At 65.3% G+C, this 17,814-nt stretch overlaps 2 protein-coding genes across 3 annotated transcripts; one reads left to right on the top strand and one right to left on the bottom strand.

The window, feature by feature from the left end:
• The first annotated feature begins 573 nt into the window (after positions 1-573).
• MYLK2 (myosin light chain kinase 2) lies at positions 574-11,152 on the top strand. 2 transcript variants are annotated; one of them, XM_068150212.1, is made up of 12 exons: positions 574-678; positions 2,890-4,760; positions 4,842-5,086; positions 6,343-6,448; positions 6,683-6,776; positions 6,901-7,010; positions 7,265-7,406; positions 8,462-8,532; positions 8,766-8,894; positions 9,178-9,330; positions 9,688-9,820; positions 10,277-11,152. In XM_068150212.1, exons 2-12 carry the CDS (start codon positions 2,947-2,949, stop codon positions 10,355-10,357), a joined length of 3,078 nt encoding a protein of 1,025 aa, XP_068006313.1. In that variant the 5' UTR covers positions 574-678; positions 2,890-2,946; the 3' UTR covers positions 10,358-11,152. The 2 variants fall into 2 exon arrangements, with proteins under 2 accessions (XP_068006313.1, XP_068006314.1); XM_068150213.1 differs by lacking the exon at positions 574-678 and adding an exon at positions 2,645-2,665.
• Positions 11,153-15,501: 4,349 nt separating this feature from the next.
• On the bottom strand, positions 15,502-16,937 carry FOXS1 (forkhead box S1). The gene has a single exon (XM_068150209.1). The coding sequence runs from the start codon at positions 16,895-16,897 to the stop codon at positions 15,554-15,556; it is 1,344 nt and encodes a 447-aa protein (XP_068006310.1). The 5' UTR covers positions 16,898-16,937; the 3' UTR covers positions 15,502-15,553.
• Between the last annotated feature and the right edge of the window lie 877 nt (positions 16,938-17,814).

Genomic DNA, 17,814 nt, shown 5'->3' with positions numbered 1-17,814 from the left:
GATGGTGCCCCTGTGGTGCCACCACACTTCCACCTGGGAGCTCCCCAGCTCCTTCAGTTTGTTCCCTGACCCCCAGGCACTTGGGGCTGCAGCACACTGGAGTTTCCCAGCTGCTTCCCAGAGGAGCAGCAGCCCCTGGCCAGTGCCTGGCTTCTGGCTGCTGCCAGCTTTCCCTGGGGACCAGCAGCACAGCTCAGAGCCCGAGGTGCCCTCAGGAGCCAGCTCCTGCTCGTGGAGCACAGAGTCCTTCAGAGCTGCTGCTACCAGCGGCCAGAACCAGCTGCAGCTCGGTGGCACAGGGGCTGGCACCATCCCTGCCTGCCCTTGGCCACCATCCTTCTTGGGGGTGGCCACCTGGTGTCGCCTGTGGCCACTTGAAGCGTGCCTGCTCGGGGGGGATGCTGCTGGGCTGCTGCTGCCGTGGCAGTGCTGTCCCCATCCCCTGCCCCCTGCCTGCGTGTCCCCAGCCCGCGGGGGACAGGGGAGAGTGGCGTGTCCTTTGAACGGGCTCCAGCAGCGACAGGTGCTGGGGCAGGCAGAGTGGGGCCGGCTCCTGCTGCTGTAAAGGATCCTCCTCTGCCCGCACTAATCCGGCTCCGTTACACCCGGGCTAGAAGAGGCTGCTCCCCGCCGGGCACTGCCCCAGTGCCCATGCTGCCTGCCCGCCACCGCGCCCAGGTAAAGGGGACAGGGAGGGGAGGGGTCCCCGGGGCTGCTGGCTCCGGGCGGGGGGGACGGGACACGGACTTAGGGACGGCAGAGCCCCCAGCCCCAGGAGGAAACCTTCATCCCCGTGGGCTCCCCAGGCTGATGTGGGGCTGCTCAGCTGGGAACCAGCTGCTTGGAGCTCCTGCCCCAGTAAGAGCAGCGAGCAACAAGCAGCTCTGTGCTGCTGGGGTGGCTGCTGGAGGGTCTGGGTCAGGGCTGGGCTGCCCCAGTAAGAGCAGCAGGCAGCTCTGTGCTGCTGGAGGGTCTGGATCAGGGCTGGGCTGCCCCAGTAAGAGCAGCAGGCAGCTCTGTGCTGCTGGGGGGTCTGGATCAGGGCTGGGCTGTCCCAGTAAGAGCAGCAGGCAGCTCTGTGCTGCTGGGGGGTTTGGATCAGGGCTGGGCTGTCCCAGTAAGAGCAGCAGGCAGCTCTGTGCTGCTGGGGTGGCTGCTGGAGGGTCTGGATCAGGGCTGGGCTGTCCCACTAAGAGCAGCAGGCAGCTCTGTGCTGCTGGGGTGGCTGCTGGAGGGTTTATTCAGGGCAGGTCTGTTCCAGCCTCTGGGCAGTTACTCAGAAGGTGTTTTGGGACAGGGTGAGGGGAGGTGGCTGGGCAGGGATGGGTGATGGGGAGCAAGGTGGCAGCTCCTGCTGGCACCCCCGTGCCGGTGGGGACCCCTGGGGCAGAGGCTGTGGTCCCCAGCAGGCAGGCAGCTGGGCAGCACTGGTGGCTGCCGAGGCTGGGAGGGGGTCAGGGGCGTGGCCTTGACTTGGCACCCTGGCCCTGCTGTGCCCTGCTGTGCCCTGCTGTGCCCTGCCGTGCTGCCTGTCCTGACCCTGCTGTGCCCTGCTGTGCTGCCTGTCCTGACCCTGCTGTGCCGCCTGTCCTGGCCTCGCTGTGCTGCCTGTCCTGGCCCTGCTGTGCTGCCTGTCCTGACCCTGCTGTGCCCTGCTGTGCTGCCTGTCCTGGCCCTGCTGTGCTGCCTGTCCTGACCCTGCTGTGCCGCCTGTCCTGGCCTCGCTGTGCTGCCTGTCCTGACCCTGCTGTGCTGCCTGTCCTGACCCTGCTGTGCTGCCTGTCCTGGCCCTGCTGTGCTGCCTGTCCTGACCCTGCTGTGCCCTGCTGTGCTGCCTGTCCTGACCCTGCTGTGCTGCCTGTCCTGACCCTGCTGTGCTGCCTGTCCTGGCCCTGCTGTGCTGCCTGTCCTGACCCTGCTGTGCCCTGCTGTGCTGCCTGTCCTGACCCTGCTGTGCTGCCTGTCCTGGCCCTGCTGTGCTGCCTGTCCTGGCCCTGCTGTGCTGCCTGTCCTGACCCTGCTGTGCCGCCTGTCCTGGCCCTGCTGTGCTGCCTGTCCTGGCCCTGCTGTGCTGCCTGTCCTGACCCTGCTGTGCCCTGCTGTGCCGCCTGTCCTGGCCCTGCTGTGCTGCCTGTCCTGGCCCTGCTGTGCTGCCTGTCCTGGCCCTGCTGTGCTGCCTGTCCTGGCCCTGCTGTGCTGCCTGTCCTGGCCCTGCTGTGCTGCCTGTCCTGGCCTCGCTGTGCTGCCTGTCCTGACCCTTCTGTGCTGCCTGTCCTGGCCCTGCTGTGCTGCCTGTCCTGACCCTGCTGTGCCCTGCTGTGCCACCTGTCCTGACCCTGCTGTGCTGCCTGTCCTGACCCTGCTGTGCTGCCTGTCCTGGCCCTGCTGTGCTGCCTGTCCTGGCCTCGCTGTGCTGCCTGTCCTGACCCTGCTGTGCTGCCTGTCCTGGCCCTGCTGTGCTGCCTGTCCTGACCCTGCTGTGCCGCCTGTCCTGGCCTCGCTGTGCTGCCTGTCCTGGCCTCGCTGTGCTGCCTGTCCTGGCCTCGCTGTGCTGCCTGTCCTGACCCTGCTGTGTTGCCTGTCCTGGCCCTGCTGTGCCCTGCTGTGTTGCCTGTCCTGGCCCTGTGGGCACCATGGCAGCCACAGGTGCCAGCATCAGCCGTGGGTCAGTCACCACTGAGCAGATACCAGGGCACAATGGGGTGGTGGAAGGGACCAGTGGCTGTGTGGAGCCCCCAGCTTGGTGCCAGCACCGCTGGCATGGGCCCTGGCTGGGTGGCAGCAGCTTGTCCCTCTTCTGTGGGAGCAGAGCTGCTGCCTGTGCCCCACTGTGCCCATTTGCCTAGCATCAGGGCTGGCAGCCCTCATCTTCTGTCTTCTTTCCCACAGGAGTCTCACTGAGCCAGGAGCACCACAGGGCAGCCACCTCCTGCCCTGACAACCCCCATGGAGCAGGGTGGTGGCACTGGGGGGGAGGGTGCCATGCCCCCCCCTGAAGCAGAGGGCAACACAACCCAGGCGGACCCAGGAGCCCCACAGACTGCCCAGCCCCAAGGGGGCAAGGCAGCACCCATAGAGGGGACTGTGCCAGCTGCCCCTGGGGCACAGGGTGAAGGGAAGGCTGAGCCTGGGCAGGAGAAGGATCCTGCTGCTTCCACAGCTTGGGATGGAGACTGGGCAGAGCCTGGGAAGGAGAAAGCTGTGGAAGAGGCTGGAGGAGGGAAGGCAGAGCTGGCCCCGGCCGCTGCAGAGCCCTGGGATGCAGGGAAGGCAGAGGAGGAGGCTTCAGCTGCACAGCACCATGGAGGGGAAGGAGCATCCCCAGAGGAGATGCCAGCTGCTACCAAGGCCCAGGATGGAGGGAAGAATGAGCCTGGGAAGGAGAAAACCCCAGCTGCAGGAGAGCCCAAAGGAGGGAAGGGAGCAGCCGAGGAAAGGAAGGCTCCAGCTGGTGCCAAGGCTCAGGGGGGAGGGAAGGAGAAGCCCAAGGAGGAGAAGGCTTCAGCTGCAGGAGAGAGTAAAGGAGAACAGGCAGCAACTGCAGGAGGGAAGGCTCCAGATGCTGCCAGGCCTCAGGATGGAGGAAAAGATGAGCCCAGGAAGGAGCAAACCCCAGAGAGTGGTGGGAAAGCAAAGCCCACGGAGGAGAAAACTCTGGCTGCAGGGGAGGCTGAAGGAGGGAAGGCAAAGTCCCTGGAGGAAGAGGCAGCCTTGGCTGTAGCACAGGCTGGAGATGGAGGCAACAAAGAGCCCCTGGAGGAGAAGGTTCCAGCTGCTGGAAAAGCTCAGGATGCAGGGAAGAAAACTGTAAAGGCAGAAAAAACTCCAGCTGATAAAGGACCTGCAAAGGAGAAGGGCTCAGGTGCTGCCAAGGCTCAGCACGGAGGGAAGGCAGCAGCCAAGACAGAAAAAGCCCCAGCTGCAAAAACAGCTCAAGAGAGAAGCCAAGAGGAGCCTGCAAAGGAGAAGGCTTCAGCTCCTGCCAAGGCTCAGGGCGAAGAAAATCAAGTGGCAAAGGCAGAAAAAGCTCCAGCTGGCAAAAAGGCTGAAGGTGGAAGCAAGGAAGAACCTTCAAAGGAGAAAAGCCCAGCTCCTGCAAAGGACAAGGCCCTGGACCCTGCCAGGGCTCAGGGTGGAGAGAAGGCAGCAGCCAAGGCAGACAAAGCTCCAGCTGCAAAGGAGCCTCAGGATGGAAGCAAAGAACCTGCAAAAGAGAAGGTTCCAGCTCCTGCCAAGGCTCAGGATGGAGAGAAGGCAGCAGCCAAGGCAGACAAAGCTCCAGCTGCAAAGAAGCCTCAGGATGGAAGCAAAGAAGCTGCAAAGGAGAAGGTTCCAGCTCCTGCCAAGGCTCAGGATGGAGAGAAGGCAGCAGCCAAGGCAGACAAAGCTGCAGCTGCAAAGAAACCTCAAGATGGAAGCAAAGAAGCTGCAAAGGAGAAGGTTCCAGCTCCTGCCAAGGCTCAGGGTGGAGAGAAGGCAGCAGCCAAGGCAGACAAAGCTGCAGCTGCAAAGGAGCCTCAGGATGGAAGCAAAGAACCTGCAAAGAAGGTTCCAGCAGCTGCCAAGGAGAAGGTCCTGGCTGCTGAGGGTGGAGGGAAGGAAGGGACAGAGGTAGAGCCTCCCCCAGCTGTAGCAGAGGCTGGGGATGGAGGCCAGGAGGCCACAGAGGCAGCAAAGGAGGAGGAGCAACAGCCAAGGGGCACCGAGCCCCCTCGCCCGGCTCTGCTGCAGAGCCTGAGCTGCCCAGCTGCCTGCCAAAGGTACCCCTAACCCCCTGGCATGGGGTCCCCTCTGGGGGGGCTGCTGGCAGGGCTCTGCTCACATCCTGCTCCTGCTTCCAGGGAGGAGCAGCCCTGGCTGGAGGCGATGGAGATGATTCCAGAGGAGAGCACAGTGGAGGAGCCTGGCCCGGCCCCACCAGCCCTGGGGGACCTGCAGCCCCCCAGCACCCTCCAGGAGAGGACATTGCCCAGTGCCACGGGGCAGCCTGGCCCTGAGGGACAGACCCCCTCAGCGGAGGCACAGCCACCCCCCAGCCCCTACCTCACCCCCGACTTTGGGAAGGAAGACCCCTCGGAGATACTGGGTAAGGCTGGGGGGTGCCAGCCTTATCCTTGCACCCCAGGGTGGCATCCCGGGGCCCCCTCCTACCCCTCTGTGCTGCCAGCTCTTGCTCTTGGCTTGTCACCTGCCCGGTGGCCCTCGAGCTCCTGCTTCACCGTCAAAAGGGCTCCAAGGGCCGCGGACCCTCCGTGGGCTGCTGCCGCCTGGCGCAGTCCCCGGGGCTGGGGCTGCCCGGGAGGAAGAGGAGCCCCAGGAGTGACAGCCACCGGCTGGCTGGTGACAGGAGACACCGTGTCCCGGTGTCCCGTGCTGCTGTCCTCGCAGGGCTGGCGGGGCTGGGGCTGCTCCCGGTGCGGGCACAGAGGGTATCCGTGGGGCTCCGGGAAGGGGAGCCCAGGAGTGGGTGCGGGGGGTCTGCCCTGCGCGGGGGGCGAGCAGGACGTGGTGGCATGGTGAGCTGGTGACCTGGAGAGGCTGATAAGCTCCAGCGTGGCCTGGAGAGGGCGACCGCGACACGCGGGATGGTGGGGAGGGGGTGCCAGGTGGTGGGGTGGCATGTAGCAGAGTGGGGGGCATGTAGTGAAGGGGGGGTCGTGCAGCTAGGTACCCTGTGGCAGGGTGGGTGCCATGGGGGGTGCGGTGTGATGAGCTACCTCCCATTGGGGTGGGTGCCATGCAGCAGGGTGGGTGCCATGGTGTGGGTGCTTTGTTCTGGGGTGCCTTCCAGTGGGGTGGGTGCCATGCAGCAGAGTGGGTGCCATGGCATGGGTGCTGTGTGCTGGGGTGCCCTCCAGTGGGGTGGGTGCCATGCAGCAGGGTGGGTGCCATGGCATGGGTGCTGTGTGCTGGGGTGCCCTCCAGTGGGGTGGGTGCCATGGGGTGGGTGCCATGGTGTGGGTGCTCTGTGCTGGGGTGCCTTCCAGCGGGGTGGGTGCCATGCAGCAGGGTGGGTGCCATGGCGTGGGTGCTCTGTGCTGGGGTGCCCTCCAGCGGGGTGGGTGCCATGCAGCAGGGTGGGTGCCATGGCGTGGGTGCTCTGTGCTGGGGTGCCTTCCAGCGGGGTGGGTGCCATGCAGCAGGGAGGGCACCCCCTGGGCAATGCTGTGTGTGCCACTGCAGTGGGCAGCCAGGAGACCCTGATTTGGCACTCGGGACCTGGCCCCATCCTGCACCCAGAGGCTAGACTGGGTGCCTGCTTCACCAGGGCCCGGGGTGCCCAGCAGTGGGGTCCCCAGGTGGGCAGCTGCCCGTCTCAGCCCAGCTCTCCTCCCTGGGCAGATGATGTCCCTCCTCCACCTGCGCCCTTTGCTCACCGCATCGTCACCCTGCGCTCTGCCACCGTCAGCTCCCAGTTCAACCTTGACTCCAAGGACATCCTGGGAGGGTAAGGAGAGACCCTGGGTGGGCATGAGACGCCTGCCTTTCCCCTGGCACTGCCCCGGGCTGCTGCCCAGCCTTGGGCAATGGTCCTGGGACTTTTCTGGCCATGGTGGGTCGGTGCCTCGGGCAGGATGGGTGCACGGGGGGGGTGGTGGGCAGTGCCCCAGAGCAGTGTGGGGGTGCCCAGCAACCTGGACAGCTGGTGGTGCTGGCATCTCCCCCTCTTTCCCTCCCCCAGGGGCAAGTTTGGCGAGGTCCACACCTGCACAGAGAAGCAGACAGGGCTGAAGCTGGCAGCCAAAGTGATCCGGAAGCAGGGTGCCAAGGACAAGGTCTGCCCCGGGGTGGCTCCTCCTGGCCCGGGTGCCCCCAGGCAGTGGCATGGCCGAGGTGGTGGGTGGTGTGTGTCCCCGGTGCTGTGACACTGCGGGTGTGCCCCTGGGGCTCCTTCTGCAGGAGATGGTGCTGCTGGAGATCGATGTCATGAACCAGCTGAACCACCACAACCTCATCCAGCTCTACGACGCCATCGAGACCCCCCGGGAGATCATCCTCTTCATGGAGTTGTGAGTGCTTGGCAGGGCACCAGCTGGGCCTGGCTGAGGGGCACCCTTGGGGGGGATGCTCCAGAGGGATGGATGCCTGCTCCAGCCCCTCACCAAGCGGAAGAGGATGGCCTCAGGGAGTGTTCCTCACCTTGCCCACTCCCTCTTGGCCACCTCCAGCCCCTTCAGCACCCTCCTAGGGCGGGCAGGGGACTTGGGCATGGGGGGGCGGGGAGCCCCCGGCTGACCCCTCCCCGTGGTCCATCCCCACGCAGCATTGAGGGCGGGGAGCTGTTCGAGCGGATCATCGACGACGACTATCACCTGACGGAGGTGGACTGCATGGTCTTCGTGCGGCAGATCTGCGAGGGCATCCGCTTCATGCACCACATGCGCGTCCTCCACCTCGACCTCAAGGTGACAGCAGAGTCCTGCTGCTGCTTGCGGCGATGGGGGGAGCGGGGAGGGGTATGGGGGAGGGGGGACAGCAGGTCCCCGGCGCTGGCCGGCTGTGGAAGCATCGCTCACAAGCTTGGAGAACAAAGCCTCCGAGGAGCGGCTGAAGGAGCTGGGGATGGTTAGTGTGAAACAGAGGAGGCTGAGGGGAGACCTCCTGGCTGCCTACAGCTCCCTGAGAGGAGGCTGTGGAGAGGCTGCTGCTGCTCTCTGCTCACAGGCAATCAGTGACAGAACAAGAGGGAAGGGCCTCAAGCTGGGACTGGGGAGGTTCAGACTGGACAGTAGGAAACATTTTGCCCAGCAAGAGTGGTCAGGGACTGGGATGTGCTGCCCAGGGGGGTGGTGGAGTCCCCAAGCCTGGAGGTGTTTAAAGGTGGTTTGGCTGTGGTGCTTGGGGCTCTGGTTTAGGGCTGAGCCTTGCAGAGCAGGGCTCTGGGTTGGACTTGATGATCCTGAGGGCCTGTTCCAGCCTGGATGTTGTGGTTCTGTGAAGCTGGTTTGCAATGGCATGGATCAGCCATGGGCTACCATGGGATGTCACCTCCTGGTGGTGAGCTGTGCCAGGGGAGGTTTAGGCTGGAGGTTAGGAAGCACTTCCTGACAGCAAGGGCTTAGGCTGGAGGTTAGGAAGCAGCTCCTCACAGGAAGGGCTTAGGCTGGAGGTTAGGAAGCAGCTCCTGACAGCAGGGGCTTAGGCTGGAGGTTAGGAAGCAGCTCCTGACAGCAAGGGCTTAGGCTGGAGGTTAGGAAGCAGCTCCTGACAGCAAGGGCTTAGGCTGGAGGTTAGGAAGCAGCTCCTGACAGCCAGGCTGCTCAGGCACTGGGGGGCACTGCCCAGGGGGTGGTGGAGTCGCCATCACTGGAGGTCTTTGAGAAAAGCTTGGATGTGGCACCTGGTGGCAGGGTTCAGCTGGTGTGGTGGGGTTAGGTCAGGGTCTGGGCCTGCTGCTCTCAGAGGTCTGTTCCAGCCTCAGCAGCTGTGTGATCCTGTGATGGTCTCCTTGTCCCCACAGCCTGAGAACATCCTCTGCGTGGCTGCCGTTGGGCACATGGTGAAGATCATTGACTTTGGGCTGGCTCGAAGGTGGCATCACCCCCTCCACCCCCCTCAGCTCCATCCTTCTTCTCCATCCCCATCCCACCCTTTGTCCCTACACCCCCTCAGGGTGCTGGGAGCCCTGGCTCCCGCTTTGGGCTGTGGCTTTGGCCATGGCTCTCCTTGGCTGGAGTGGGAGGGGGGCAGTGGCTTTGGGGAGCACCCTGTCCCCCTCCTGCTGATTGACACCTCCCACCTCCCCACACCCCTCTTGCCTGCAGGTACAACCCCCAGGAGAAGCTGAAGGTGAACTTTGGTACCCCTGAATTCCTCTCCCCAGAGGTGGTCAACTATGAGCAGGTCTCCTACTCCACGGACATGTGGAGCCTGGGCGTCATCACCTACATGCTGTACGTCAGGGCTGGGCAGGGGCTGCCAGCTGCCTGCCAGGGGCACAGAGCTGTCCCCAGCCCTCTCTGTGCCCTGCTGGGCCTGGGGGAGGGGGATGGGTGCGAGGTGAACAGATTGGGCTGAGGCTGCTTGTGCCCACACCTGCAAGCAGGAGCCCAGCACCTCCCTTCTCAGGGTCAGCCTGGGGCAGCTGTGGCCAGGCTGGTTCTGTTCTGGGGGGTGTGTGTGTTTGGGGGCACCACAACCCGAGGGGATGTGACTCCTCCCCCCCCTGTACCCCAGGCTCAGTGGCCTCTCCCCGTTCCTGGGTGACAATGACACCGAGACGCTCAACAACGTCCTGGCTGCCAACTGGTACTTCGATGAGGAAACCTTTGAGAGTGTCTCTGATGAGGCCAAGGACTTCGTCTCCAACCTCATCATCAAGGAGAAGAGGTGAGAGGGGGGCACTGACCATGGGGGCCGTGGGATGGCATCCCTAAAGCAACACACTGTGCCACGTGCTGCCCTCCCCCTGGCACCAGCAGCATCCCCTGAGGTCCTCCACCAAATGAGCCCCATGGGGCCCTGCCCTGGCTGCTGGCTGTGGGAACAGGGCAGGGGATGTCTCTCCAGGGTCACCTCTCCCAGCTGGGGGGTGTTGGACCACCCAAGCTCCTGCCCAGTCCCTGGGCACCTCCCTTTAACTGGTTCCTCCCTGCATGTTTCTGGGGGCTCTTGGGTGGCTGGAGGAGGGGGTGGTTGGGGCAGAGGGGCTTGAGCAGGGGTGAGCCCATCCCCTCTCTCCCCCAGTGCCCGGATGAGTGCTGCCCAGTGCCTGCAGCACCCCTGGCTCAACAACCTGGCAGAGAAGGCCAAGCGCTGCAACCGCCGCCTCAAGTCCCAGGTGCTGCTCAAGAAATACGTCATGAGGCGGCGCTGGAAGGTGAGTGCCAGGGGCTCAGCGCCGGCTGGGGGCGCTGCCAGCCTCTGCCCGTCCTGGTGGATGCCATTTGGGAGCTGGAGGTTGGCTCAGGGTCTCGCTGTGCTGCTGACAGCTGAGGTAAAAAAGGCTTGGAGGTGCCTGAGCCTGGGGGAAGGGCTCCCCAGCACCAAGCTCCTTCTGTGGGTGCCCTGAAGGTGAGGACCCCCAGCAAGTCTAGGTCCATTTGTGGTGGTCTCCCCTGAGCTGATCCCTAGAGGACATTTTAGGGACAAGAGTGGTGGCAGGACAGTGTGAGGGATGGTGCCAGCGCCAGCCCTGTGCTCCTTGCCCGCACAACCCAGCTCTGTGGGTGCCCGGGGGGGGCTGCCCGCTCCTCAGCCCAGCCCCAGGAGCTGGATCTGGTTCAGCTCTGAAGCCCTCCCAGCAGCATGAGCAGCCCTCCTCTTCCTCCCACAGAAAAACTTCATCGGGGTGTGCGCTGCCAACCGCTTCAGGAAGATCACCAGCTCGGGGTCGCTGACGGCGCTGGGTGTCTGAGTGGGGGCCTCCTGGGGGAGTCGAGGCCAGAAAGGAGGCACCTGCGAGGGTCCCACATTCCTCTTGCTTGTGGATGGCAGCAGGACCTTGCTGGGGTCCCCCCTTCCCGTCGTGGGGGTCAGGCACTGGAGCTGTGCCGCCTGCCCCCGCCACTGCCAGATGGCTGCTCTGGATCTGTGCTTCGTGCCCCGTGGCAGCGTGGGTGCCCTGTGCCCCATGCCAGCGTGGGTGCTGCTCTGCTGCATCCCCTGGGACTATTCACTCTGCAGCTCCAGGACTGCTCAGGGGGCTTTTGAGGTTTATTTGGGCTCCTTGCCCAAAGCTGCTCTGTTGAGCTTGTGTCTCCCCTGGGACCTGGGGACACCTGCAGCATCCTCCCGAGGCTCCAACCCTTCCCATTCCTACCGAGCCGATGATCCAGTCTGGGTTTCCTGGCTGTGAGGTTGCTCCTGAGCTCTGCTTTCCCCTCTCATCCCTGGCTGTGTGGTGCCTGACCTGCAGCATCCCTGCTCTGCTCCTTCTTCCTTCCTGTGGCCTCGGAGAAGGGACATCCCTGTGTGACTCCACTTCTGGGCCACCCTGTGCCCTTGTGCCACCACCTTGGCCCAGGACTCGCACACTCTGCTCTGTTTAGAAGGGTCTGCAGCAATAGGACGAGAGGCAAAGGTTTGAAAGTGGAGCAGAGGAGATTCAGGGTGGGCAGCAGGAGGAAGCTCTGCACAGGGAGGGTGCTGGAACACTGGAACAGGAACAGGTTGCCCAGAGCTGCAGTTGTGGCCCCATCCCTGGAGCCATTCAAGATCAGACTTGGTGTGGCTCTGGGCAGCCTGATCCAGTTGGAGATGTCCCTGCTGACTGCAGAAGGTTTGGGCAAGATGGCATTTGAGGGTCCCCTCCAACCTCCTGCCATCAGTCACTGTGCAAATGCTGCGGCCTCATCCTGCCTTTGCTGCCCTCCCATCCCAACTGAGGCTCGGTGGGAGGATGCTGGAGGGCACCTGCGGACCCTCAGCCCGGCCCCTTGGCACCAGCGCGGGGGCCAAAGCGCCTCCTCCCAGGCTGCCCGAGCGGGAGCTGAGCTGGCCCCGAGCTGCGGCTCGCACAGGAAGGGAGGAAGCAGCGAGAACTCCTCCAGCAGCATCCCCAGCTGGGAGGCAGCGAGGGAAAGAAGGAGGCTTTGTCTTCCTCCTGCCCTCCCTGCCCTTCGGCTCTGCCAGCGGGGGAAAAACACAACCTCTGCCTGCCCCGGCCCTGCCGGAGCGGGGGGAGCCGGCGGCCTAATGCGGAGCAGCTGCACGGCGCTCCCCCGAGCACCGGCACCGACCACCAACGCACCGGAACTGCCGGGCTGCGGCCGCCAGCTCCCCCGCACCGCCTGCGGGGGCTTCCCGGCACCGGCCGGGCGGGGGGAGTCTCCTCATCCTCCTCATCCCGACCCCCGTCCCCTCTGCCTGCGCCCCTCGGAGCCACTGGAGGATGGGCAGCGCCTGGGCTTCTGCTTCCAGCTTTGCCTGCAGTGGGAGGGGATGGGAGAGCAGGGAGAGGTCCTAAGCCCCCTTGGTTCTCCCTGGTTTGTCTTTTGCCACGGACGACCCCCGCCCCTAGCCAGCTCTGTGTGTTTGCTGCCTGGGCCTGGTGGGAAATCTCTGGGGAGAGATGGGGGGAGGCGCTGACCCCCAAGCCCCAGGTGAAGGGGCTTTGGGCTTGTCCCTACTGGGCAGGGGGCACAGCTCCTGGGGCCCTTCCCAGCTCTCACCCTCTTGTAAATAAATGTACAGGTCTGTCTGCAGCTGCCCTGTGTCCCTGGGGGGATGCTCCTGGCCCCCCTCCCCAGGTTACTGTCTTGTCCCCAGGCTAGAAAGAGACAGAGAAGAGCCCCAGCTGAGCAGGGCTTGGGGACCACCTGGTGCATCCCTGGTGCTGTGCAGTGCTGAGGGGTCCTGGACTCTGCACCCTGTGACTGCAGCAGCAACCAGCTCTGAATGCTCCAAAGGGGGAATGGAGAGAGGGATGGATGAAGGGAGGTATTGCTCACTTCAAGAAAGACATTGAGGGCTCCAGAGAAGGGCAAAGGAGCTGGTGAAGGATCTGGAGAACTCCCCGAAAAGAGGCTGGGCCAGGTGGGGGTTGGTCTCTTCTCCCAAGGACAAGAGGAAACAGCCTCAAGTTGCCCCAGGGGAGGTTTAGGTTGGACATGAGCAACACTTTCTTCCCCCTGAGGGCTGCCAAGGGCAGTGGTGGAGTTTCCATCCCTGGAGGGCTTTCAAAGCCGTGGAGCTGCGATGCTGAGGGCCATGGTTTGGTGGTGTCCTGGCAGTGCTGGGTTAAGGCTTGAACTCGATGGTCTTGGAGCTCTCTTCCACCCCCCGCCGTGGCTGCAGCCGGCCCCGAAGCAGTTAACGCTGCCCGAGCTCTGGCCGCAGCTCCCGCCACGGGCGTCCCTCCCAGCCGCTTCCTGCCGGCAGCCTTTGACCGGTTCCTGTCGGTGACCACCCTGCGGGCCTGGCCGCCAGCGCAGCCCCATCTGGTTTGAGTTACGCTCATGGCGCTGACGTCTCCTTCCTGGCTGGCCCCAGGAGCTGTGCGTTGCCCCAGTCCCCGCAGGACACGGGGGCTGCAGGGCCCTGCCATGGAGTGGCCCATGGGGGTCCCAGCCGGGCTGGGTCCCAGCCCTGGACACTCCTGGCACCCCAAGCTGCTCCGGGGGTTCCTGGGCACAGCCCTGGGTGTGCACAGCTATGGCACAGAGATACACCAATACATCCCGGTATCCCAAGCTCAGAGTGGGAAACATCCACCCCCCAGCCCAGTTTGGATTCTCCAGCTCCATCCTTCCTTATCTCAGGGCCCCAGAGGGGCACCCAGCACCCATCTACCTGGGCCACAGGGCTGGCACCCATGGGAGCAGCCATGACCCCATCCTGTGCTGCTGGCTGAGGGGCAGGACATGGCTTGGGAGCTCAACAAGTCCTGCGATGGGGAAACTGATCCTGCCAGGGCTGATGGGCACAATGGCAGAGATGGGCCTGGTCCCATCCCTTGTTTAGGGATCCTCATTACCCCCACAGGCAGGTGGCACAGTCTTCAGGGTCTGTGGCATCCATCCAGAGCCTTGAGCACCTGTAGAGAGCAGCACCCTGCTCCCATCCCTGCCTGCACCCTGCCCCTGTGGCACCCACCCTATCAGCATCCCATCCCTGGGACACCCACCCTACCTTCACCTCATCCCCCTGGCACCCACCCTACCTGCAGCCCATCCCCATGGCATCCACCCTGCCAGCATGAGCAAGGGGCAGCTCAGGGAGGGAAGGGGAGGCCCCTCCTGTGCTGGCACCTGGCAGCAGGTTCACCCCGTGACTAGGTGCAGCCCAGTCCCCAGCCACCCATGCTGGGAGCGGGCGAGCGGGCTGGGAGCCAGGCCACCCACCAGGAGCTGGGGAGGAGGCAGGGCAGGGAGAGCAGCAGGGCCATGGCCAGGAGCTGGGGTGGAGAAGGGCAGCACTGGGAACCCTCCTCCACGTGTCCGGGGCAATGCTGGCAACTGAGGGTCCCCATCCCTGGGGGCTGGAGCTCGGTCGGGGCGGGGGGCAGTGGGATGATGCTCCGGGAGATGCCACACTGCTCGCAGCTCTGGGACTCCATCCCGGGGCACCGTGTGGAGCTGGGACCACATGTTCCCAGCTGGAGTGGGCGATGGGGCTGGCTGAGCTCCGTGGGAACCAGACGGCCCCTGGGCACGGCTGCGGCCATCGCTTCCTCCCGCGCCCCCGGGGACCGCCTGAAGGAGGGGGCTGAGGTCAGCCGGGCTCGGGCCGGAGCCGCCAGCATGATGTAGCTGCTCAAATATTGTTTTCCACTGGGAAGGAAAAACAAAATGTAGAGGGGAAAAAAAAAAGAGAGGCCCGGGGCTGAGCGGTTGTCCCTGTCCCGTACGACCAAGGGTGGCCCCCGCCCCTTGCCCTGCCCTGCCCAGCGCTGGGCCGCGGCCATGGCCCGGCAGCGGCTGCCTGGGGGCTGATAACGGAGCTGACGCTGCCGCTCTGCTCCCAGTCCCTGCGTGACGCCAGTGCTGTCCCCACAGAGACACCCCCCCACCACCACCCCAGGACTGGCCAAGCTGGGGTCCTGCTGGTTTTGGGGAGGGGGCTTTGCCGCGAACCTGTTCCGCGGCAGTGTGTAGACCCTCTCTCAGCCTGGTGCTCTCCCCCCATGCCTACCCTGGGCTGTGCCATGGGATCTGGGCATTGCTGCTCCTGCGGTTCCCCCTCTCCCAGACTGGGGTGGGCAGGATGGGGGCACTGGCATAGGCTCAGGTCCCCAGGTTGCCAGCATTGTTCTGGTCCCACTCCAGCGCTGTGGAGATGCTGGTCTGGGTGTCCCAGTGAAGCAGGGGCAAGGGGCTGGTGACCAGGTCCCAGCCCATGGCTGTGTGGGGATGCCCTCCCTGGTTCCCCCTAGCCTGGCACGAGTGAGCCCCGGTGCCCAGCCCGGTGCCCAGCCCGCTGCTGGCAGCAATGACTCAGCCGGTGCCTCCTCACCGGCAGCCACCGCCGTGATTCAGGAGTAAGGAATCCACTTTCCCCGGTTCCCACCGCAGCTGCAGCCCAGGAGCAGCCCGGCCCTGGGGGTGCCCTGGCCTCAGGGTGTTTGCAGGGACCTGGTGGGATTCCAGCCAGGCACCACAACAGCCCTGAGGAGGGACTGAGAGGGGAGGGAGCCCCATCCTCAGCAGAGCAGAGCCCCCACACTGTGCCGCTCCTCCCTGGCATCTCTCTGGGGCCATGCACTGAGGCTGGTGCCAGTTATGCCATGTGTGGCACTCGGGACAAGCCAGGCACTGTGAGCTGTTCCAGGCACAGGGAGGTGGCAGTGTGGCTTCAGAGGGTCTCGCTCCTTCCACAGCATTTGCCCCTGCCCCTCATGGATGAGGTCCCCTCCTGCTACCATGGGATGGGGCTTTGGTGGCTCCTGGCCCTGTGCTGTGTAGCACCTGGGCCCCAGCACCTCCCAGGGACACAGGACCAGGGCATGGGTGCCCCAACACAGGCCATGCCCCCTCCCCCTTGGCCCCACAGTCCCCAACGTGCCCTTGCCCACTGCCCCCCCCAAGCGGGGCGCAGAGACCACAGAAGCAGCGTTGGGCAATGTGCTTTATTTGGTGCCAGGGCTGGGGGCCTCCCGAGGTGTGAGAGTCACTCACTCGAAGAAGAACATTCCAGGTGTGTGGTAGAGGCAGGGGGGCAGCCCCAGGGGGTACCCATTGCCCCCCTGCAATGGGATCGTGCCCCCCGGTCCCCACGGCTCCTTCTGCTCGCCCACCCGTGGCCCCACAGCCCCGAAGGGCGGCTGTCGGGGGGCAGCAGGGGCCGGAGGGGCCGTGGCCAGGAGGTGCTCCAGGGTGGTGCCACACGGCCGCTCCTTCACGCAGAACCTCAGCGCCTGCACCCGGCACTGGTAGCTGCCGCCCAGCGCCTCGGGCCCTGAGCGCCCGAAAGAGCCAAAAACAGGCAGCGGGGGCTGCGTGTAGCCTTCTCCCTCCAGGAAGCACGATGGAGGCGGCTTGCCTGTGCCCAAAAGGGTGCCAGGGAAGGTGGGTGGCACCTGCCCGAAGGGCTGGCCTGGCCCCAGCCCAGGGATGGGTGGCTCCTCGCCCTCCAGCTGCCCTGGGGGAGTCCCTGGCGGGGCTGAGGAGTCGTGCGGTGGGTCCCTGGGCTGGGCGGGCAGCAGGGTGGGCAGCAGGGCAGGGTGCGGTGCTGGGCGCTCGCCGGGCAGCGGGTACTGACCTGGCCAGGGCAGCTGCAGCGCTGCCGGGAGCCCCCCGCAGACAGTCTCCTTGGGGGGGCGGCTCTCCGGGGGGGCAAAGAACGGCCCCTTGGGCTGCGACGTGTCTGGCAGGTACAGGCAGGGCTGCCTGGCCTTGGGCGGCTGCCGCCGGGCACAGAGCTTGGCACAGCCTGGCACCCCATCACACTCGGGCAGCGCGGCGGGGCTCTGCTCTGCGGCCACCGGTGATCCGTAGCCCCCTTCGCCTTTCCCTTCCTCGGGCAGCGGGGCAGTGGGTGGTCCCCGTGCCCGGTGCCTGGGGGGCTTCCCGCTTCCCTCATCCCCCTCGGTGGCGCCCGGCGCGTCCCGGGGGTTCCTCTTCTTGGTGAAGCGGCGGCGGCGCCGCAGGAAGCTGCCGTTCTCGAACATGTTGTAGCAGTCGGGGTCGAGGGTCCAGTAGTTGCCCTTGCCAGGCTTCTTGTGGTCCCGGGGCACCTTGACGAAGCACTCGTTGAGGGAGAGGTTGTGGCGGATGCTGTTCTGCCAGCCCTGCTTGTTGTCCCGGTAGAAGGTGAAGCGTGCCGTGATGTACCGGTAGATGCCACTCAGCGTCAGGCGCTTCTCGGGGGCGCTCTGGATGGCCATGGTGATGAGGGCGATGTAGCTGTAGGGTGGCTTGGTGGCCTCGCTGCTGGGGAAAGGGCCACCACCGGCGGTTGCCTCGGGGGCCGGGGGGCTGCGCAGAGCCGAGTCCCCGACAGGAAGGTCCTGCTGCATCGTCCTGGCCGGTGGCCGCCGCCTGCTCTGCCGCACGGCCCCGCCACGGCCCGTTAAAACCCGCCAGTGACCGGTGAGGGGGCGGTGGGGGAGAGCCCCTCCTCTGCGGGGCCGCCCAGGGCGGAGCGGGGCTCCGCGGTCCAGCTCTGGTCCCTGCGGACAGACGGAAGGATGGACGGACGCGCCGCCAAGGCTTGCGGCCAGCAGCCAGCGGCCTCGGGGCTGGCACGGCCGTGGCTTCCCCAGGGCAGAGGTGGGCAGTGCTGGCCTTAGCTGACCTCCGGGCACAGTCCCCAGCCCCTCTTCCCACGGGAGGTTCCCACAGCCCAGGCCTCATCCTGCCCTGCCCGCGGGTCCCGTCCGGGGGCGGTGGGAGGCTGAGGCAGGGCTTGGGGCTGCTGCGCTCACCCCAGTTGTGCCCCCGGCCTGGGGTTGTGCTGGATCCTGTGCACGGTGCCAGCTCCCTGCTCTGTGCCAAGTCCCCACGCTGTGCCCATCATCGCCTCCAGGCTGCAGCACAGCTCCCACCTCACTCTGCTCACCAGGGGAAACTGAGGCATGGGCAGCAAGCACATCGAGGACAGGGTCATGAGTTGCCAGGTTGGCAGAGCAGCTCATGGGCATCTCACCACTGCCTGCACCCCCTGCCGGGGGGCTGGGGACCAGGGCAGAATGGGACTTGAGGCAGTGCAGGAGCAGGGAGGTCAGACAGTGGTGGTGGCTTAGCAGCAGTGGTGAGCTCATGAGCTCTGGGTGAGTGCTTGGACTACTTGGGGATGTCTGAGGTCTCTTCCAACCTCAACAGCCCTGTGGTTGCACGGATGCTCCTCATGGCTGGGTGGTCTCTGATGATCCCCCTGGTGTGTGAGGCTCTTCCCAGCCTGTTCCCCCAGCTGCCTGTGCCCCCCTGGACCATC

The sequence above is a fragment of the Melanerpes formicivorus genome, unplaced genomic scaffold, assembly GCF_026170545.1.
Source record: "Melanerpes formicivorus ecotype bairdi unplaced genomic scaffold, bMelFor1.0.p_v2 SCAF_19, whole genome shotgun sequence".
NCBI classification, from domain to species: domain Eukaryota; kingdom Metazoa; phylum Chordata; class Aves; order Piciformes; family Picidae; genus Melanerpes; species Melanerpes formicivorus.
The sequence above is the reverse complement of the archived record's forward strand: the minus strand, read 5'-3'. Positions and strand labels throughout refer to the sequence as shown.